The 21,949-nt window shown below is 36.4% G+C and overlaps 2 protein-coding genes across 7 annotated transcripts in view; one reads left to right on the forward strand and one right to left on the reverse strand.

The window, feature by feature from the left end:
- OPN3 (opsin 3) overlaps window positions 1-12,378 on the forward strand; it is a 70,354-nt gene extending 57,976 nt beyond the window's left edge. Inside the window, exons 2-5 of one of the 2 annotated variants that reach the window (XM_016430230.2) lie at window positions 2,363-2,682; window positions 5,415-5,666; window positions 10,487-10,720; window positions 12,135-12,378. In XM_016430230.2, coding sequence (XP_016285716.1) covers window positions 2,363-2,682; window positions 5,415-5,666; window positions 10,487-10,720; window positions 12,135-12,266 — 938 coding nt within the window. In that variant the 3' untranslated portion in view covers window positions 12,267-12,378. Of the gene's footprint in view, window positions 1-2,362; window positions 2,683-5,414; window positions 5,667-10,486 lie in introns of both variants that reach the window. The other variant, XM_001377887.4, reaches the window with a different exon arrangement.
- Window positions 12,379-13,488: 1,110 nt separating this feature from the next.
- The window catches only part of KMO (kynurenine 3-monooxygenase), a 48,471-nt gene continuing 40,010 nt past the window's right edge, over window positions 13,489-21,949 (reverse strand). For all 5 annotated transcript variants that reach the window (XM_007481556.3, XM_056816076.1, XM_056816075.1 and 2 more), the window contains 3 exons: window positions 19,108-19,209; window positions 18,958-19,017; window positions 13,489-13,957 (listed from right to left, as the gene is read on the reverse strand). In XM_007481556.3, coding sequence (XP_007481618.1) covers window positions 13,793-13,957; window positions 18,958-19,017; window positions 19,108-19,209 — 327 coding nt within the window. In that variant the 3' untranslated portion in view covers window positions 13,489-13,792. The remainder of the gene's footprint in view (window positions 13,958-18,957; window positions 19,018-19,107; window positions 19,210-21,949) is intronic.

The raw sequence follows: 21,949 nt of genomic DNA on the forward strand, positions 1-21,949 counted from the left end.
ATATATATATATATATATATATATATATGCAGATATTTATATATTTGAGGAAACTGAGACAAAAAGTGACTTGCCCAGATTCAACACAGCTAGTAAGAGTCTGAGGCCAAATCTGAACTCACATCTTCCTGACTCCAGGCCCACCTCTCTATCCACAGTGGCAATTAGCTTCTGTTCATAAATGGTTTATGATCTGCATATTTACTTACTGATAATAGGATCAAATAGGGCAGTTAGGTGATCCCATTAAAATGGGATCAGTATTCTAAGACCAGTTAACATGACAACTACTCTCTCTTTATTGCTTCAATGTTCCTTTCTTTTATCCATATCTTTTATCTAGACCTAATAACAAATGAATGAGTGAAAGAAAAAATGAATGAATGAATAAAGATTTATTAAGCCCTTACTATGTGTTAAGCCCTGTGCTAAGTGCTAAAGATACCAAAAGAAAGTAAGACCCTCCCTGCTCTCAAGGAGCTCACATTCTACTGAAAATCAAGTTAGTTTCTAATGTTGAGCCATTTGGTACTGAGCTAGAAACCCTGCTGTTTCAAAGGCTCTTTAGTTCGCTGTCCTGCACTCTTCTTTCAGGTTCTCAGAGGAGACAGTGGTCAAGGTGGTGATGGTTTAATCTACCTGGTGAAGGCTGCTTCTTGTCCCTCCCTTGGCATCTCTTGTTGCTGTAGTGAGGCTTTCTTGTCTGTTCTGAGTAGTTGGTAGTTGGTTGGAACTTGGAAGGGATAGCTTCCTCCTTGGATAGCTAGCAGCTGTTAGGGCTGGGCAGGAAGGAAGACTAGTGGTTTGGAGGGCAGTTGGGTGGGGAGAGTTTGGCTGCCTCTAATACTCTTGCACTTGTTCACACATTGATGGCAGCTGGCCAGCAATTGTTGATGATGATAATGAGGAAGATGGACCCCTTCTCCACAATGGTTTTTCCTCTCAGTGGTATCTAAGGGGGCTGAGTTGGAAGGAGGTCCAGTGACCAAGTCGGGGAAGCTCGATTCCTAAGATTCTTGGGTTAAGAATCCTGAGCTGTTTCCATTAGGGCATGAGGAAAGATGGTGGTCAGGGTGGTGGATTGATTCTCTTGGTACATACTGCTTTCTGTCTCTTCCTCAGGCAGCAGCTGCTCATTATATCTTTCCTATATAGCTAAATAATTATTATAGTGCTAAAGTCTTTTAGAAGTATTTTCCCATTAAGCACTTTAACTTGCCAATCATAATCTTAACACTTAATTTTATTAAATCAAATTATTAAATCAAATCAAGTCCATATTAGGAAATATTTTCAAGGCTAGCTAGGTAGTTCAGTAAATTGAGAGCCAGGCTTGAAGATAGGAGGTTCTGGGTTTGAATTTGACCTTAGACTCTTCCTAGCTGTGTGTCCCTTAACCCCTATTGCCTAGCCTTTACCATTCTTTTGCTCAGCATGGATTCTAAGATGGAAGGAAGGAAGGAAGGAAGGAAGGAAGGAAGGAAGGAAGGAAGGAAGGAAGGAAGGAAGGAAGGAAGGAAGGAAGGAAAGAAGGAAGGGAAGAGAAGAAAAGAAAAGAAAGGAAAGGAAAGGAAAGAAGCAGGAAGGGAAGGAGGAAGGAAAGAAAGAAAGAAAATAAATTAGTTTTGCTTTATAAAAAGCAAAATCTATCAGAACAGAATTCGACCTCAGGGAAAAACAAGGTACTTCCCTTTTGGCTTAGACTTGGAAGATGATCTTTTAAGGCTAAGTAACACTCTCCTGGTTAGAGTGAAATCAACAATGGTGACTCCACAGTGTCCTATGAAGCTAGTACTTTGTTGATCTGACTCTTTTAGTGGTGTGTATGGTATCCTTGTAAGCCCAACTTAGCTCTTACCACTTTCCTGTTTTGGAACCAGTACTCAGTATTAATTCTAAGAGTTTTTTAAAAAAAGGAATATTTTTCCAATTGAACAGTCAAAAGGATACAAGAAAACTCTTTATCCATTGTCTGATTTTAGATTTAGCCAAAGTGGGGCATAAAAAGAGATGATCTGAGGAAATGATGTCTCCCTTTATAATTGCTATCCCAAGGTTTCTAGATGGCAAGAAAATGGTAAGTATGGATTTTTAACTCTATATTCTGAAAATTCTGGTTACTTATTCTCTTCATATTGGATTACACAAGATAGTTAATATTCTTGCTAACATTCTATAAGTCTAAATAGGGATCTCTTTGGCTCCTAAGTTACTTTAAACTTTGGAAAGTTAAACCTTGATTTCTGGTCTGTTTAATCTGTACACTAAGGATTTCTGAGTGAAGAAGATCATGTTATTTCCATCATTTACCTGGGCCTCTTTGTGCTCTCCCATTTCTTCTTTTTCTTCTTTTTTGTTGCAGGGATTGTTTCTATTATGACCCTCACTGTCCTTGCCTATGAGCGCTACAATCGAATTGTCCATGCCAAGGTGATTAATTTTTCCTGGGCTTGGAGGGCTATAACCTACATCTGGCTTTACTCATTGGTATGGACTGGAGCTCCTCTCCTGGGCTGGAACAGATACACTCTGGAAATCCATGGCCTAGGCTGCTCAGTGGACTGGAAATCTAAAGACCCCAATGATTCCTCCTTTGTGATTTTCTTATTCTTTGGCTGTCTGATGTTGCCTGTTGGTGTCATGGCCTATTGTTATGGCCATATTTTGTACGCCATCCGAATGGTGAGTTGCAACCTCTTTAAACTCTCAAATACATCATTACAAAATTTTCTCTGGAACAGTATCCAATGTAATGGTATATAATTACTGGTTGTAAGATCTTATAGTATGGGGAATGTAGGGAATTTTCTAACAAAGCCACACAGTACTGTTTTTTTTTTCCAAGATGTGACTCACTTATGTGGGGGGATTGTGCAGAGGGAAGGGGGGGAGAGACAGAGACAGAAAAAGAGAGAGAGAAGGAGAGGGAAAGAGAGAGGGAAGGAGAGGGAGAAAGAGGAGATGAGGGGAAGAGAAGGAGAGGGAGTAGGAGGGAGAGAGAGAGAGACAGAGGCAGAGGGACAGATAGAGAGAGAAAAAGAGAGAGATTCTGACAAAGCCTTAATGGTATTGTGTATAATTTAAAATTTTATGTTTTCTTGATTTAACAAATCCTAATTGATACTCCCAAATGTCTATTAAAAGATCAGAAAATGATTAATAGGTCTTATATTTGTATCATGGGTGTTTTAAACATATTTCTGGATGGTATAACACAATGAAAAATAGACTAAAATTAATTGGAAACTAAATCACTTTATAGAAAGAACCAACATTTTCATTAAGGAGAATGACAACAATGAGACAACATAAAGTTCTGGGGATATAGCCAAGGCAGTAATTAGGATAAAATGTATGTTTCTGAATGCTTACATCAATAAAAAAGAAGGGTAGCTGAGTGGCTTAGTGGATTGAAAGCCAGGTCAAGAGACAGAAGTCCTGGTTTCCAAGCTGGCCTCAAACACTTCCTAGCTGTGTAACCCTGGGGCAAGTCACCAATCCCTATTGCTTTGCCCTTACTGCTTTTCTTCCTTGGAACCAATACACAGTATTGACTCTAAAATGAAAGGTAAGATTTAAAAAAAAATAAAAAAGCAGATCAATTAATTGGCCACTAATAAAACTAGAAAAAGAACAAACTAAACCACCAATTATACACCAAATTATAAATTCTGAAAATCAAAGGAGATGAATAAATTGAAAGTAAGAAAGCCATTGTTATAAAAAAACATATTTAAAACAGGGAGACACATAGAGAGATGGGAAAGGGCTAGGGCAGAATCTATTATGCTTTAGTTAAAGTTAAAAGAGCAGCGGGTAGCAATTATGATCTCAGACAAAGCAAAAGTCAAAATTGATCTAATTAAAAGAAATAAGGAAGGGGGAGGGCAGCTAGGTGGCTCAATGGATCAAGAGTCAGACACAGAGATGAAAGGTCTTGGGTTCAATTATGTCCTTAGACATTTCCTAGTTGTGTGAGCCTGGGCAAGTCATTTAATCCTCATTGCCTAGCTCTTACTACTACTCTGCTTTGGAACTAACATGATGTTAAGATAGAAGGTAAGGGTTTAAAAAAAGGGAATAGGAAGGATATTCCATTTTGATAAAAAGTACCATAAACAATGAAGTAATATCAATATTAAACATATATGCAGTAAATGACCTAGCATTCAAATTCCTAAAGGAAGAGTTATATGAGTTACAAGAGGAAATAGGTAATTAAATTATATTAGTAGAGGACATTAACCTTCCTTTCTCAGAATCAGATATATCAAACCAAAAAATAACAAAAAAATTAGAGGGGTGAATAGAATTTTAGAAAAGTTAGATTTGATAGACCTTTATGAAAAAAATGGAAATAGAAAGGAAAATACCTTTTTCTCAGAAGTATATGGCACCTTCACAAAAAAGATCATAGAATAGGATATAAAAGCCTCACAATCAAATGCAGAGTAGCAGTAAAATTAAATATATGCTTTTATACCACAAGGTTAATTTTTATGAGGCTTTTGCAAAAAGAATTCCATAATTTATTAATTTTTAACAAATTAATAATTAATAACTAATTCCATAATTAGATGGTCAGCTGTTTGATGTGCTTCCCAAATAAAACTCCTATTACCAACGCAAGTTTGGTATGTGTTTTGAGAGCTAGAAGATTATATTCTGGGAAAAACCACTCTAAATAATTTACCCGTTAGCTATTTAAAGAAACTTGAAAATAGTTTTTATTATACCCAGATAAGAAGACAGAAAAATTCCCTTATGAGAAAAGAAGAAGCCTCCCTTCCACCCCAAATCTGTAATCTCTCAATGTCCCTTATTAGATCAGAACAAAGCACAAATAAATTTTTCTCATTACCAGTCTTAGAGTCAAGAAACTCTAAGGCCCTCTGACCTAGGAGGGCCAACTCTCCTCCTTATTACATGTGTGACACTGGGCAAGTTGTTTAACTTCTCTGAACCTTATTTCATTCATTTGTAAAATATCAATCATAATACTTGTCTTATAATAGTAATATCTAACATTTAGACAATGCTTTAAGCTTGTAAAGTACTTTACAAGCATAATTCCATTTGATCCTCATAACCCTGGGAGGCAGGTATTATTATCATTCTCATTTTCCAGTAGGGGAAACTGAGGCTAATATAGGTTAAGTGACTTGCCCAGGGCCATACAGCACATTAGTGTCTGAGGCTGGATTTGAACGCAGAATTTTCACCCTCCAGGTTACTACTCTGCCCATTGCACCACTTGCTTATGTATTTTAAACATCGCCATACAACAGTTGCAAGTATGGAATCAGATAATGTATGTGCTGAAGCTTTGTAAGATGCAACCAAATGAAAGTTATTATTTTCTTTAAAATGGCTTTCATTTTGTTTCTAATTTTTCCTCTTTTGCCTTTTTGCAGCTCCGATGTGTTGAAGAGCTTCAAACCATCCAAGTGATTAAAATCCTGAGATATGAAAAGAAAGTGGCCAAAATGTGTTTTTTAATGATAGCAATATTTCTGTTCTGCTGGATGCCTTATGCAGTGATCTGTCTCTTGGTAGCAAATGGCTATGGCAGCCTGGTCACACCAACTGTGGCTATCATCGCATCTCTCTTTGCCAAATCTAGTACTGCGTATAATCCAATTATCTACATCTTTATGAGCAGAAAGGTATGCTTTATAACAATGGGGTTTTTTCCATCAGAAATTGGGGAAAACTGAGAGCAGCATTAGGAATAATTCTCTAAATCAGAGTTTAGCAGGGAGAAGAAACAGTTCCTAAAATGTTCATAGTATTTAAAAATTTCTTGTGAAACTTTAAATTTTACTGACTTTGGATATATACTAATTCGGTCCATATTAAGGTTGTTAACTAAGTCAGCCAAACTGCATACTTGCCATGTGTAAGGGCCAGAGACAGGTACAAAAAGGAACTCAGAAATACAATCACAACAACAATCAGCATTTTCTGCCATTATAGCCTCATTAAGGCAACTAAGTTGCTCAATGGATAGAGTACCCAGTCTGGAGTTAGGAAGACTCATCTTTGTGAGTTCAAATGAGTAACTTCTTAGCTGTGGAATCCCTGGGCAAGTACTTAACCCAGTTTGCCTCAGTTTCCTCATCTCTAAATAGGCTGCAGAAGAAAATAGCAAACTATTCCAATGTCTCTGCGAAGAACACCCCAAATGGGGTCACAAAGAATCAAACACAAATGAAAAAACAACAAGGAAATGCAACATACACAGATGAAAAGATAGTTAACAACGCAAGGCCATTAAATGCATTGAAGAGACAATAAAGGCTGTAAGAGTTCAGAGAAGAAAAATGATTCTAGCTAGTTTTCAAGGAAAGAAAGAGGGTGGCCTAGTTTGAGTCCAGCCCAAAGGAGGAGGGGATAAAATTAAGATGAGCAGAAACAACTGGAGAGCCTCTACTCCAGATAGATAATAATAGATAATGTGTGTTTTGGAAATGGTAAAAAGGCCAGCCTGGCTGAAAGCAAAGAGTAGCAGGAGATATGTTTAGAGTAGTAAGTAGGATAAGATTGTAGTATAAGAGATCTAGAATGTAGACTAAGGATTTTGCACCTTAGCCTGTAGATGAACCATTGAAGGGGAAATGCCATTTAAGCAGAGGAAATGATAGGCTGGGAGATGTTTTATTTTTCAAATTCACATTCTTTGAGGAAATAGGATCAGGATGAGAATGATGATTTCAATATATTAAGTTATTCTGCAGCAACTTGAAAATGCAGTTGAAAGATACATCATGAAAGATCACAATTATGTATTTTTGTGTTTTATTGGTCGTGCTTTCACAAACCAGATTCTACCTTTCACATATACAGCTAAAGTCATGAATTTAAATTAGTAAACAGGAATTATCCTAGTTAAAAGAGTCTATTTTCCATAGAAAAAACATTGTAATGACAGAGAGTAGGTTGCCCCCATCTCCCTCCTGAAGAAAAGAAGTGGAGTAATGAGGACCAGTACCAATGGAAAAGCTCTGGCTTTGGAGTAAGGAGACCTGGGTTTAAACCCTACTTTTTGATGTTTACTGCCTTTGTGAACTTTGTAATCTTTTTATCTGTAAAGCTTGCATTTCCTTTCCGTAATTGTAAAGGCAAAAACTATGGTTTGTTGTTTTGTTATATGATTAACTCTGGACCTTACATATGGCAAACATGCAACTTAACTTCCCTAGGCCAGTTTCCTCATATGCAAGACAAGGGGTTTGGTCTAGATTGTCTCTACAGTCCCTTCAGTTCACAGAACAGGATCCCAATGTGAGCATATGGCCACAGTTTTTACTTGAATGGGATGCTGCTATTCATGCTGCCAAAAGCTTTCACAAAGAAGAGCCAAAGCAATTTTAAAAAGATTTTTTCATGAAATTCATATTGGTTATTATCAACAAAAGCATTTATTTCTTCAGGAGAAGGGTATCTGAAATGATGACTGTCACATCATCTTTGAAGGATTTTTATTGGTGGAGTTAAAAATTTTTTAAAAAATTCAAATGTTCTAAAGTCCCTCTTCTCTCAAGGTGATATTGTGGTAGTCACTGAATCAACCCAGAGAATTCTCTCCATTACAAATTCAAGTCCCTAATGATTTGGCTTTATCAAAGTTGAAAAGCTGAAAACTTTATATTATTTCATCAAAACTTAGCAGTTAGCATTCTGCCTTATATATGAAGTAGGTAGAATAGCGAGGAAGCTAAGTGGAATTAGGCCTAGAGTCAAGAAGACCTAAACTCAAAACTCAACTCACACATTTCCTAGTTTTGTGACTTTGAACAAGTCATTGAACCTCCATTTGTCTCAGTTTCCTCAACTGTAAAATAGTGATAATAATAGTACCTATCTTGTAGGGTTCTTGAGAAGTCAAAATAAGATAATATTTGTGAAATGCAGGCACTTTATAAATGCTTATTCCCTTCCCCTTTTCATTAGATGCTAACAACTATTTATTGAATGACTTTCAGAGGAAAATAATAAGTTATAACTGAGCCTGAATTTCATAGACCTATAGCACATGGCATGACATGAGATATTGACTGGATACACTAACCTCAAATTTCACAAAGCTCCCCCTCTTGCTCTTTTTCTTTTGATCTTTCTTTCTCCCCATGCTTCTCTTTCTTCACCATCCTGACCTTTCCTTCTCTTCTGTTCTTTGTTCTCCATTGTTCACTCTCTTTTTTACATATTTCCCTTCACTGGACATCATATGGAAAAAAAATATGTATATATAAATATATACATAATTAGACAATAAACCAGGTCTTTGTTGAATTTCTATCATGTGCCAAAATGTGCTCATTATAATGAGGAGTACAACGAATTATAAGACATAGTCCCTACCTTGAAGTAATTTACAATTTGGAGAGATAACACAAATACGAAAAAGAGGAAAACACAAAGTGCAGACAATTCAGTGCAGACATTCCTAGAATTCAGAGGCAGCAAAGACTAATGTGTTTATTGTATTTTTTTAAAATAGAGTTTTATCTTCCCTGTTTTGAACTTGAAAACTAGTAAAATATGTTTTATTTGGGTCCAAGTAAAGGAAATTGTTTTTTATGTGGGCATGAATCCCTTTGTAGAAGGGATTCCTATTTGGATACAAGATGGGCTCTGAGACCATTTTCCAATCAGAGATCATGTGTCCTCATATACATTTTCCCTGCAGTGGTTCAGTGACCCTTGATAGGGAAAAAAAAGTTTCTCCAAACAAAATGTAAGAGAACAACATATATTGATGTAAAAATCAATAAAATAATATCTAGTTGCCTTTTATATATCTAACTGAAATATGCCTTGTGAAGTAAATGAATCTAGTTGTAAGGTAGAATTCTATGGTTTGGGATTTCATGATTATTAATGGTCTTCAAACATGTTTTAGGCAACCCAATAATCTTCCTTTATTGAAGAGAACTTTATTTCTAACAAGTTTTTCTTGACTTGATTCATCTATTATTGTTCCCAATGCTAAGATTTAAATATTATACATTAAAACAAAAAGGAAAGGGGCAGGGAGGTAGTTCAATGAATAGGGAGATGGGAGGTCCTCCAATCTTGTCTTGGACACTTTCTAGTTGTGTGACCCTACAGAAATCACTTAATCCCAGTTATCTAGCTTTTTCCATTCTTCTGCCTTTGAGCCAATACCCAGTATTGATTCTAAGACAGAAGTGAAGAGTTTAAAAAACAAACAAACAAGAGAATGTTGTTAATTTGACCATCATTATCTTTTTAATTCAGATGTATGTTAAAATCATGAAGTCTTCAATCTCTCTCAAATTTAGTTTTTGGGGGGGGGAAGTGAGGGTACATATAGAGAAAGAGAATTTGTTACTTGCCTTTGACCATATTTCAGTAATTAGCAAGAAATGCTGATTGTCACTTGTAGGATAATTTCATTCAATACCACCCAACAAGTATATACTTAGTACCTACTATTTATGAGACATTACTCTAATGCTCTGGGAATTCAAAGATAACCTCAATAAGCTTACATTCTCTTGAGAGGAAAATAACTTAGAGAACATAATTTTTAAAGAGAGAGCCTGATCTTTTAAGACTATAGTGTAAGAGATAAGGATTGGGTATAAAGGGGAATACAAAGAGTTCTAAGACATGGTGGAGGAGATAATACAAATATGAAAAAATAATAGAACATTATACTAAGGGCAAAATTGTGCAGGACAGATAGTCCTAGAATTCCAAGAATTAAAAGACTAATTAATGTGAATATTTATTGTATTTTATTTTTAGAGTTTTATATTCCTCATTTTGAATTTGAAAGCAAATAAAACACATTTTATTTAGCTCCAAGTAAAGGAAATTGCTTTTTCTGTGGGCATTCATTGTAATAGGGAATTCTCACAGGAGGGAACTCCCTCTACTTGGGCAGGTCAGAAGCTCAGTGATTTGTAGTTTTTGAGATTTGCCTGGAGCACTGAGGTTCAAGTGACCTTGCCTAGTGTCACATGGTCAGTATGAGTCCAAAGTCATCTTTATAATCATAAATATATTTCCTTTGTAATAAATATATTTTGTTTGTAACATAAATGTGAACCTAAAGAACCAACAACGGAAAGACTATCTTGAGTTCCACTTAGAGTTAAGGACTGATGAACATTACAGCTTTTGGCCCAGCCACCTTTATACTTACTTCTTATGGGATCAGCTGGGTGTCAATCTCTGGCCTTTTGCCTGGCTGCAAAGCTAATGGGATCTCTACAGGGTATGAACATTAGATTCTGGCCTCAATACAATGTTTTATTTTGTAAATTATTTTGGATAGTAGACTAAGAAGAAGGCTGAGGGTAACTAACAATATTCACACTTAGGGAATTTACCACCCCTCCACTCAAGAAAATCCCAAGTCCCAGAATCATCTCCAAATCATTTTCTTGAATGGCATCTCAGATGGAAGACCTTTAATTTGGTATTTTGTTGTCATAATTCTTTTTCTGTGCAGTTTCGGAGATGCCTTTTACAGCTCCTGTGTTTCAGGCTGCTAAAATTCCAGCAGCCCAAGAAAGATAGACCTGTCATCAGGACCGAAAAGCAGATAAGACCTATAGTGATGTCCCAGAAAGTTGGAGATCGGCCAAAGAAGAAAGTGACTTTTAGCTCCTCCTCCATCATCTTCATCATCACCAGTGATGAGACTCAGATGATTGATGAGAATGACAAAAACAGTGGGACAAAGGTGAATGTGATCCAAGTTCGACCTCTCTAGGGAAGGAGGGAGACAGGAAAAGACCAGATTTTGCTTGGTGAACACAGCTTCTGATTTTTAATTTTGAAGACTGTGATGAAATTTCCCAGAGGATTTTTGCTCCACTGTGATATGATAAACACCAGTTGACACAGTTGGGACTCCAGTTATGTTCACTGGCCTCAGAAAATACCTGAACAATGATTTTGGTCAATGGGTGCTCCATGTATTGAAATACAACTTAACAACGTAAGATGTTTAGAGGATTATTTTGAGCTGTAAGAATCTTAAAGGTCATCTAATCCAATCTCCTTATTTTAGAGGCCTGGCAAGGTAAAGTTGCAAGGTCAAACATACAACTTGTTAAGAGAGTAGGACTCATCACTTTCCAAATAAGAAGGATATTTTTATTCGAACTGTTTCTAAATGCTGTACTTTCTAGTGCTTGTGATGCTTTCTCTCTCTCTGTTTTGAATATGTGACTTCAAAAATTCTTCATCTTACACATATACATAAAATGGGTAGGAAAACTCACCAACTGTAACTAGAGAGTACACAGTTCTTTACACTAACTATGTCCAACTGTCTCCTTTATAAATGTGATATCATGATTATCCAGCTCTGAAATGAAAAATTATAGGTATTTTCCCAGTTTCTAATAAATGGATGTTGGCAGAAGACTTTGATGATAAGTTTAACCATGACAACCAAATAACAGATTAAGACAGATGTGCTGCTAATACAACTATAGAATATGTGCATGCTAGAGGAAAGAAGACATCATTTTGAAAAAAAATTATTCTTGTACTCTAAAATAATGCTAACAATACTTTTCTGGTATTTAAAATATAGAATCCTGCATCACCAAAAATATATCTAGTAAATATGGCATTAATCAGGGGAGAGTCATCAACTACATGTGACAAAATATGATATAAGGCTTATTAATCACTTTCATTAATTTCCATATATATCTGCCAAGCACATAGCATTTATTGAACACATGTGGAAGGGGATAGTATTAGTCAAGCACCAACAGTGTATTAGAAAATGGTGAAGGATTAGAAAACGGGCTATTCTCCCCAAATAGGGATATAACTAAAACAAGACTGATTTGAAATCATGAATTTACATGGCTTCCAGAGTGCCACCACACAGAATTAGAGCTAGAATAAACTTTAGAGTTCAACTACTCCAATCCTTTCATTTAATATATTTTCAGAGTGGTCAAAAGATTTTTCCCAAGGTAACACTAGTAAATATTAAAGCCAGAACTTAAAACCTAATCTTATGAATCAAACATCCATGCTTTTTCTACTATACTAGCTTCTTCCCTGGACTTAGAAGAGAAATATTTGTTCTATTTGTCATTATCTCATATTTATTATTTAATTTTTATTGTCAGGATAACTGCTTGACCTGCTGGTATAGCATCTTTCATGAACCTCAAAGTGAATTTCTTGATAGACTGAGAAGAGAAGAACCAAAGAAAAAGTTTTCACAAAAAGTGCTTTTGAAAGTCACTTTTATGGACTAGCCCAACCCCAACTTATAGCTAAAGATCAAGTTGGTTAAACTGTGATTGAAGGTCTAAAATAAAGTAAAATGTTTCATATTTCTAATAAAACATCTCAGTGTACATTTTAAAATATTTAACATTTTTCTATTTTTGTACAGAAATTAAGGTGTTTAAAATGTTTAAGTAAAATGTAACTGGCCTTCACTGAGCCATGCCATGGCCTTGCTGGGCCTCAAAAGGTTCTATTGACTAATTACTGCATATATTTTATTTTCTCTCCAGAAGGATATGGATACACTATTATGAATATGCATAAATATTCCCAGGAACACATTATCTAAAACTGGGACAAATAGAATTTTCATTCTGTACAAATTTAGAGTTCTCCATGATCACCTGAGACTCAGAATGATGGCCGAAGTTATCTTAAATACTACCTAGTCTAACTTCCTCATTTGTTTAAGAGGAAACTAGAGAGAGCTAAGAGCATTTGTCCAAGATCTTATAATTAATTTGCTGAAGAATCTGGACTAAAACTCAAAGTCTACTTATTCTTAGTCCAGTGTTCTTTCCAAATCAGGTTGTTTCTCCTCATATCTGAGCTCTGGCCTTAGAGAAAACCATAAGGCCAAAAGCTCTACTGACATACTGGGAAAAATGTGAATTTACCCCTCAAATGACTTCTTGTGGGACCACACAAATAGCCTTTTAAGAAAAATTACGGTACTGACAACATAATAATACCATTTTTCATTTTCTTGTTTACAATGTGAACCTAGCTAATGGATCAATATATAAGAAATTCCAATTCATTTAATAGAGAGGTAGGTACCTATAAAAGCTGCTGATAAAAGGATTTTCTGCATTTTGGGAGGAATCAGGCATCTGTACCATTGCCTTTTAATTTCCATGATAGAAACCTAGAGATAGTGTTGACAGGGGAAATACTTTATTTACTATTGGAGCTAACAGACTGCACAACAGAATACACTTCCCATATCGGTTAGTAATAAACCAGAGTCCTAATATAATGCTTTCATCTGTTCTCTATTGAAATTCAGGAATCAGGTGGCATACTGGATAGTGTCAGGCTGAGTGTCTAGAGGACCTGGGTTCAAATCTGGCAAGCCATTTAATCCCCATTGCCTAGCCCTTTCCACTCTTCTGCCATGGAATTAACACTTAGTATTGGTTCTAAGACAGAAGGTAAGGGTTTTTAAAAAGAGAAATTAGTTCACAATTTTTAAATTTTCAGGAGGATTTTATTGATAGCACTGTCACCTATAAGATGATTTTGGACCTTCAGGACAATATTCAGAAAGTCCAAAATCATTCTAGTGCTCTCAATTAAAAAAAATGTATACTCTTTTATAAATTTAATTCAAATGGCATTATCATTTGAAGGATGCTTTTAAATAGTGAATTGTAAATGGAGGTCACTCTATGTTTGTGAATGGCTGAGGTCTTTTTTCAAGAAAACAACCATCTGTCATTAGATAATTCTCTTTCATAATGGCCTATATCACAATCTAGAATTCACTCTTTTACTTCCATGGAAGTTTCAAAAAGAGGTTTTCTGTGCTCCTGAAGGAAGTGATCCAGTGCCACAGCATCTTCAGTTGGACCATTGGAGACATGTAAGTTATAAGTAAGCAGGTACCACTTAGGGCTGTTGCTGTCCCAAAGAAAAAGAGTCCTTTGTTTATAACCTGTAAGGAAAGAAGGTATATCATGGGAAATCAAAATCTGGTGAGACAACAGTGTTCCTAAGGCTTTTGCTTGGCCCGTTATTTCAATAATTCTATTCTTCAAACACATATTAAGCTCTTATTATGATGAGTTCAAGGCTTCTCTAATTCTCCCAAGCTTTATTTCTCAGACATAGCTTTAGTTTTCATTAAAATTATCTCTGTATTTGTCTCCTACCCAAAGGTCAGTCTTTGACTCATATAGGATATTAAACCTGGAGGGAATATTGGGGAACATTTAATTTAAGGTATCTCCCAGGGCTTAGCCACTGCCTTACATATAGGAGAGGCATAGTAAATATTTTTTAACTGTCAACTGGCAAATTCTAAGGCCTGCTCTGCCAAGTATAAATGGAGCTGAGAAAGTAAATAATTCTTCAATAGATATCTTAAACACAATTTGAATAAACCTTCCTCTTCTATTTATTATAATACTATCCAAGTGGGGAAGTGCTTTTTACTGAAGCAACCGCACAGACTTGAGAAGGGTTTCACAGGAATGAACTTCTTTTTGTATTCAACCTGTAAACCTTAAAATTTCTTAGACTTATAAATGTTGGAAATTTCACCATTGGGAAATTTCATACTTGAAAAATTTCCTATTGAGAGTGGGAACTCTATTGGAATGTGAACCCCATTGGCATGGGAGGTTCCTCCTCCTCCCTTCTTAAGATTACTTTAGGACAGAAACCTTTTGCTGAACAATGGAAAGGGCTTTGACCTATGCTTAAGCATAGAACAGGAATTTCATTGAGTCATGATTGATTTTAGAATTGATACAATGGAGATACTTGGAATGACAGAACCAGGTCTTGGAAATTGCAATCTCCACCCTACTCAGTCCTAACAGGATTTAGGAAGGGCTGCAGCATAGATCAAAATTTAATTATTCCAATCTCTACCCTACTCAGGGTAACAGGATTTAGGAAGGGCTGTAGCAAAAGATCAAGATTTAATTATTTGAGAATATGACCTTCAACAGACATGTGCAAAGCCACAGACCTCTGGGTGATCCTGGGTTAAGCAGAGCCACCATTGGCACAGGGAAAATGATGGACAGTGATTGGTAGATGTGAGAACTGAGGGGAGGGAACTTGGATGGTTTCCTTAAAGATAGAGGGGTCTGAGGATTGAGGGGTTGGTTGGAGTTTTTTTTGGCTCTGAGAGGTTGTGCTGCTCTGAAGGAAGCTGGAGGTGGAGGCCACTGAGACTGTTTCTCCATTTTGGTCACATGAGTAATAGGGACTGATCTCCTTTCTTTGCCTCACCTATCTAAGGGCTTGGGCCTTTTGGCCCAGCCTAAACAGAAGGGGTATTTAAGCCCTATTCTCTTCTCTCCCCTTTCTCTCTCCCTCTCTCTCTATATATCTCTAATTCCTTTCTTCCTCCTGTTTGTAATTAAACTCTATAAAAGGTTGACGGCTGACTTGAGTTTTCATTTAGGAATTACATAGCTGAATTCCTTGGCGACCTTAAATTAATATATATCAGTCTTTTAAAGTGATTTCCTTGTCACAACCCCAGGCAGGAACAAGGAAAAGGATCTTCAGCTCTGCCTCTAGGGCAGAAAGGAGATCAGGCTGAATTGCTTCATAAACTAGAGGAAGGATATGAGCCTACATTAGTTGATCAATAACTATTCCGAGTTGCAGAACACTTCATGAGGAAAAAGAAACAGAAGGACATTGTGACTCAGGGCACAATTTTTTTGGGGGGGGGCAAATTAACATAATTTCTTATAGTAGTAACCATTCTCAGGATTAGTCTACATAGTGGTAAGGTATCAATTCAGAGACTAAAAAGACAAAAAGGAGACTTGTTCAAAACCTGGTAAGGGTAGAGGAGAGAGAGAATTGTAGAATAACCAACCAATTGACTGATTTTTTCCAATTCTCAGACAGTTATATTTTCATCATTTAGACATATGACCTAATCAAATTTCATGTCATGTCTTTTACTAGGTAAATGATATCCCCCATTATTTGCTGCATTAGTAACTGCAGCTTCTAGCCAGAGCTATTAATCACTCAATAAAACTGAATTATGACAATGGTTTGGGACATTCAGGCAGAATCTGAATTGATGGCTTTTTTTTTCTGAGCTCCAGAACCATGCTGGGAAGATTTAAGAGCTTGGGTGGAAAGGTTAATGCTAAGTGCTTATGAGAAAATTCTCAAGGGAGAAAAGAGTAAGTACAAGGTCAGCCCAACAGGTGAAAATGATTTGAAAGATGTCAAAAGAACCCCAGAAACTGGACTGCTTGGGTGTCTGATATCCCCACCAATAGATTAACTCCATGTAGGCCTTTTCTAGAGACAGAGATTCACAGAGACCAGAGAGATCATCCAATCCAGCCCCCTCCTTTTGGAGAAGAACAAATGGAGGCCCAGGCAAAGGAATTTCCCAAGGTTAGAGCAATAAATAATAGAACCTACATCTTTTAGTTGCAAGTCTAAGACTCAAACAGATATGAAATACTGACATGGATTAAAAGAATAATGGCTGGTAGAGCAGGATTTTATCTGAATGCTTTAGCAGGAATAATTTCATATAATGACACACTTGCTAAGTAATAAAGCATATCCTTAAAAAATAAGGGACTGAGTATTTAATTGAGGGTCAAGGGTAAAGAAAGTCTCTAATCTGTAGTACTGCCTTGACCCAGTGGTGTTCTTGACCAATGGGAGACCCTGAATAAATAGAAAATGACATGAGAGCACAAGGAAGAGAAGAGTAGTGAAGCAGGCAATCTATTACAGAAAGCCAGGAAGGTTAGTACTAGATCAAGACACAAGGAATATAAGGGAAGTGGGTTTTTTTTTTTGGTTTGTTTGTTTTGTTTTGTTTTTTTGCCTGACTCAGCCTGTTTCCCTCAAACTTCATGATCTTTGCCCTAGGTTTGTGCTCTTGTATCAGTATGGTCCGACTTAACTTGACCCCTTTTATTGACTTAGTTATGCCAATAAGGATGTGGAAATAGGCATGTATATAATTAAATACACTCGTGGTGATTTCGAGACTTGTTTTCCTGCAAAATCAAATATCAATTATTGTATCACCTAAGTAAAAACTCCAGCTTAATGGGTGTCAATGTACATACTAAAGGAGATTAATTAACTTGCTTCCTAGGTCTGTAGGGAAGTAGTAAAATATTGGGAGAATATTCTGTGACTGCTTAAACATTAACTATTCTGAACTTGCAGTTCTGAGTTTAAAATGAACTCATTCTCATCAGAGTCAAAGGGCCCTTATCAAAGTCCTTTTTTCATTAAAAAAACAAAAACTAACAACAAAACACTGTGTTTTCACTGAGTAATCATCCAAATACAAAAATATTATCCTATGAATCCTGAATTTCCCAACTGATCCAAATCTGAATTTCCACCAAGGTATTTCTTCAGTGCTTCATTTCAAAAGTAAGCTGACGCTGGCTCCTCAGGGACCCCAAAGTCCTAACCGAATTGGAACCATTTTGAACATAAGTCTGTCCAACAATGGGCAATGCATCTGTCCTCTGAAAATCAGACTAGGTAATAGTGCAAGGAAATTCATCTGCAGAAGTTACTCATACCAGTGAAATCACAGATCTGTTCAAGTAAAGACATTTTTTAAAAAAATTAGACATGGTAAATCAAACCTTTCATTTCCTTGATACCATGTATTTAAAAGCAAGATTAGCTTTTCATGATTTATATCTATTCATTCAAGCTGGGTTTTTCAAAAATGAACATTTTCTTTTGAACCAAAAGATGCTGAAAGTAGACTAGAAAGATTCACTTGAACTGGAGCCCTAACTGGGTATTAATGTTTAATTTGTATCCCAAACTAGAAGGATGATTAAGACTGACTGTTCTCGTGTGAGTTGTATAATCTTAGTAACCTTTGGCAACGTAATTTTTCACATTCCATTCCCAAAGCCTTTTTTATTTAATGGCCCTGACATATTGTACTGGTTTGGAAGCAGTAAATAGGAAAGAAGATTTCCAAAATATTTCACATGTCATTCTACTCAATAGACTGATAGCTAGATACAAAGATAGAGATATGGAGACATATGTCTACTGAAATATATATCTATCTCTTAACTTTCTCTCTTTATATATACATACATTTATCCAGAATATGGCTATAACATGGGGTTAAGATAATACAGAATTGTTAGTTAATTATTTTAGCACTTTAAGGCTGATGCTTCCAGAATTACTATATTTAATTTGATGCTTACAAAACTTTTCGAATGAGAAAAAAAAAGTTCTGAGTGCTGTAAAGCTTAAAATTGTACCACAACTTTTGGCAAACTATATGTTTTGAGGGAGGAAAATATTTTTAATGGCATTACAAAACAATTTAGATATATTCTAACCATGAAGCATGATGGTTTGAAACATACCCAAGCTTATTAAGCCAGTAAAATTACTCATATGATGCCAGTCACTGGGCTGAATCAACTTAAAAAATGAAGAGGTGCAGTTTAGTGTGCAGCTTTTTGCTTTTATTATTCTCCCTTTAAACTCTTTCTCTTATCAACTTCCCTCTCTGTCTTGTCCCATTAACCAAGATGCCTTTGTGGCCTCAATCATTTATTAAGGCACAGAATTCATTTTTAAGAGGGTAGGCCCAAGAACCACAATTTTATTGCCTCTACTTCTTAATTCTTCGGAAAGAGACAGTGCTAGAGGCATATATGAAGCAGTAACATACATCAAGGTGGCAAGGCCCTGTGACTTTACTGGTGAAAAGTTTCTTCCCCATGAATACAGCAAACCAACTGTAATTACAGCCATTGAAAATTGTGTATCAGGGCTAAATGTCTTGCCTGTAGTCATGCCATTCCAAGTTTGTCAGAAACAGAAATTGAATCTGTTTTCTTCATTCTCAATCTAGCATCCCACCTTGCCGTGGCAACTTGCTAAAACAACAAAACTGGTTTGCAATAGTAAAAATCAGAAGCTTTTCCTCACCCTTTTTTGCCATTTCCACCGTAGAACTGCTTCATGGTATCGTATTCTGGAAAAAGTGACCTGTAAGGAAATATTAAAAATATTTTCAGATATTCTCCCATTTTAAAAAAAGAATTCAAAGAGGCTAATATTCTCTAGATTATCTCTTACCATGGTATAGAGTGGAATAAAGGTTGATGGCATAATTGCATGAAGACATTTTTCGATATTCTTTTGGAAGATGAACCATTTTGAATTGACATGTGCTCGCATCTGAAATAAATGAGAGGGTTCTTCTGTGACACTGCTTTTTATTGCTGCCACAATCTGCTCTTTCTTACTCTTGGCTCTAAAGAAATTGTTCCAAAACATAATAGCTAAACAGCATGACACATGACCTGTCATACTTAATAAGTACTGATAGATTGATGATCTTACCACCAACATCAGGAGATGCTTGGTAGACTTGGATGTAGCACTAGCTACCCTTGATGGAGATTCAAAGTATAATATTGTTGCCATAGAATATTGAATTTGGAGGGAAGATACTGGGATCTTTGGATCTTTGGTGACTTGCGTGACCATAAACTAGGTATTTCCTCTTCCTGAATCTGTTTTCCCCTGACTAAAATAATGTTAGTAGATGATTTTTGAGTTACCTTGTAGATCTAAATCCTGTAATCTGATGAGAAAGTGATTTTTTAGATGAAATCCTATAGAGTAGGAGTGATCTGAGAAGCCTTTGTGGAGGGGGAGGGACATAAATCAGAATCTTTTTTCTTCTTTTGAAAACTACCGAAAATCCAATTCTTTTTCACATTGGATGCTCCATTTTTCAGTTCAGATGTCCTTACTCTTTAATCAAAATTAAAAGGATATTCAGAAGTGCCATATATATATTTATAAAATAGACAATAATGCAACCAATAATAAAAATTATAGATAGCATTTACATAGCACTTTAAAGTTTGCAAAGTGATGTACAAATCTCCCATTTGAATTTTACAACTCCAAGAGTTAGGTGCTACTATTATGTTCATTTTACAGATGATGAAATTGAAGTTAAGGCAGAGGTTAAGTGACTTGCCTAGGCTCACACAGTTTAGTAAGAATTGAAGGGAGAATTTTAACTCAGAATCTTCTTGACTCCAAGAGTAGCTCTCTTTCCCATTATGCCTTCTGGTGCTTCTGTTAAGAGCTAATATTCATATACAGTTACACTTTGGGCTTTACAAAGTATTTTGCAACTGTGTTCTTATGTAAATAATTTAAGTATACCCATTTTATAGTGAAGAAAACTGAAATTTTGGAAGGTTTATGTGATTCCCCCAGGGTAATGCAGCTAGTCAGTCAGAGTAAAGAGCTAGAACTAGTTTTGTCTCCAAACTTCTGGTTCAAAGCACTTTCTAGACTGTGAAGATGACTCAAAAATAGAGAATGGACCTTCGTGGTACAGTGTATGGTCTTTGAGGAGTCAATAAATGGCCCTTTCATCAAGGGTTCACTGTGACCCTGAACTGGTGAGGCTCTGTGCCATATGGTTTGAAGCATTCTTCTTGCTTCCTGGTAGGATAGGGAAATTGATGCATATGGTACCATACAGTTTCCCTAAGGCAACTATTTATCCCAAAGAGTTGGAAGGGATCTCAGAGATGGCATCCAATCTGTTCTTGGCCATTTTTATGTATTTTTTCCTGTTCTTAAAAATATAAAGGAATTATTATGGAACTTCCCTCAGTAAAATGCTTCAGTAATCCAGTCAGTCAACAAACAATTAAGAATCTACTCTTTGCTAGGCACAGTCTGCTAGTGATTACTATCATAAAACTATGCTAACTGAGTTCACAACAAGTTTACGTTGCATAATCTCAGTTGAGCTCTCACAGCAGCAAGGCAATGCTTTTATACCATTCTAATCTGTTTCCTTTGGGGACAGTCAGATGTCATAGTGAATAAAGTGCTGGACTTAAAGTTAGGAAGACTCATCTTCCTGAGTTCAAATCTGACCTCGGAAACCTACTAGCTGTGTGACTCTGGGCAAGCCAATTAACTTTCCCAATTCCCTCATCCTTAAAATGAACTGGAAAAGGAAATTCCAAACCACACCAGTATCTTTGCCTAAAAAACAAGCAAAACCAAAAACAACCCAAATAGGATCACAAAGAGTTGGACACGACTGAGAAATGACTGAACAACAATTTTCTTTCTTACTCACCATAGCTATCTTTATAAAGCTCTTTTATCCCTCCTCAAACCTCTTAAAGCTCTGTATTTGTCCATCCAGGCTTCCAATAAGAGTATAAAAACTTTTGAGGGGAGCTGTGGGTCAGGTCTTCATTGGGGAAGTCTAGCCTGTTGCTATGAATATTCAACATCAGTGGGATGTGAAGCATAATTCACAGTGTAGAAAGCTGAGGATTAGAGCCAGCTAACCTGAATGGGGTTACCTCTTCAGAGTTGGTAGGAATAGACCAGAAGGCTGTTGCATTCTACCTTATTTTCTTCATCCTTCAAGAAATATCTCCAGCTTTGTAAGTCTCTTGTGTAAGTCACTTCTACAGCCTTGCAATTCAACTCTTGAGCAGCGACTGCCTGGTTGTATGTTGTTCATTTGTGTCCAATTCTTTGTGACCCCATGGACTATACTGTTTATGGGGTTTTGTTGACAAGGGTACTAGAATGATTTGCCATTCCCTTTTCTGGCAGATTAAGGCAGACAGAGGTTAACTGAGTTGCCCAGGGTCACACAGCTGGTAAGTATCTGAGGCCATATTTTAACTAAGGTCTTCCTGGGTCCAGGGCCAGTGCTCCATCCACTGAGCTACTCATATGCCTCTCACTGGATAGTACATCAAATCAAAGGACATTCTCCTCCATATATCCAATCAGCAGCTAAATCTTGTCATTTCTACCTCCACAACATTTTTGACAAGGGTCACTTTTTCTCTAATCGTATAACAGCCACCTTGCTTCAAGCCCTCACCTCCTTTTACCTAGAATATTGTAACAGCAT

The sequence above is a fragment of the Monodelphis domestica genome, chromosome 2, assembly GCF_027887165.1.
Source record: "Monodelphis domestica isolate mMonDom1 chromosome 2, mMonDom1.pri, whole genome shotgun sequence".
NCBI classification, from domain to species: domain Eukaryota; kingdom Metazoa; phylum Chordata; class Mammalia; order Didelphimorphia; family Didelphidae; genus Monodelphis; species Monodelphis domestica.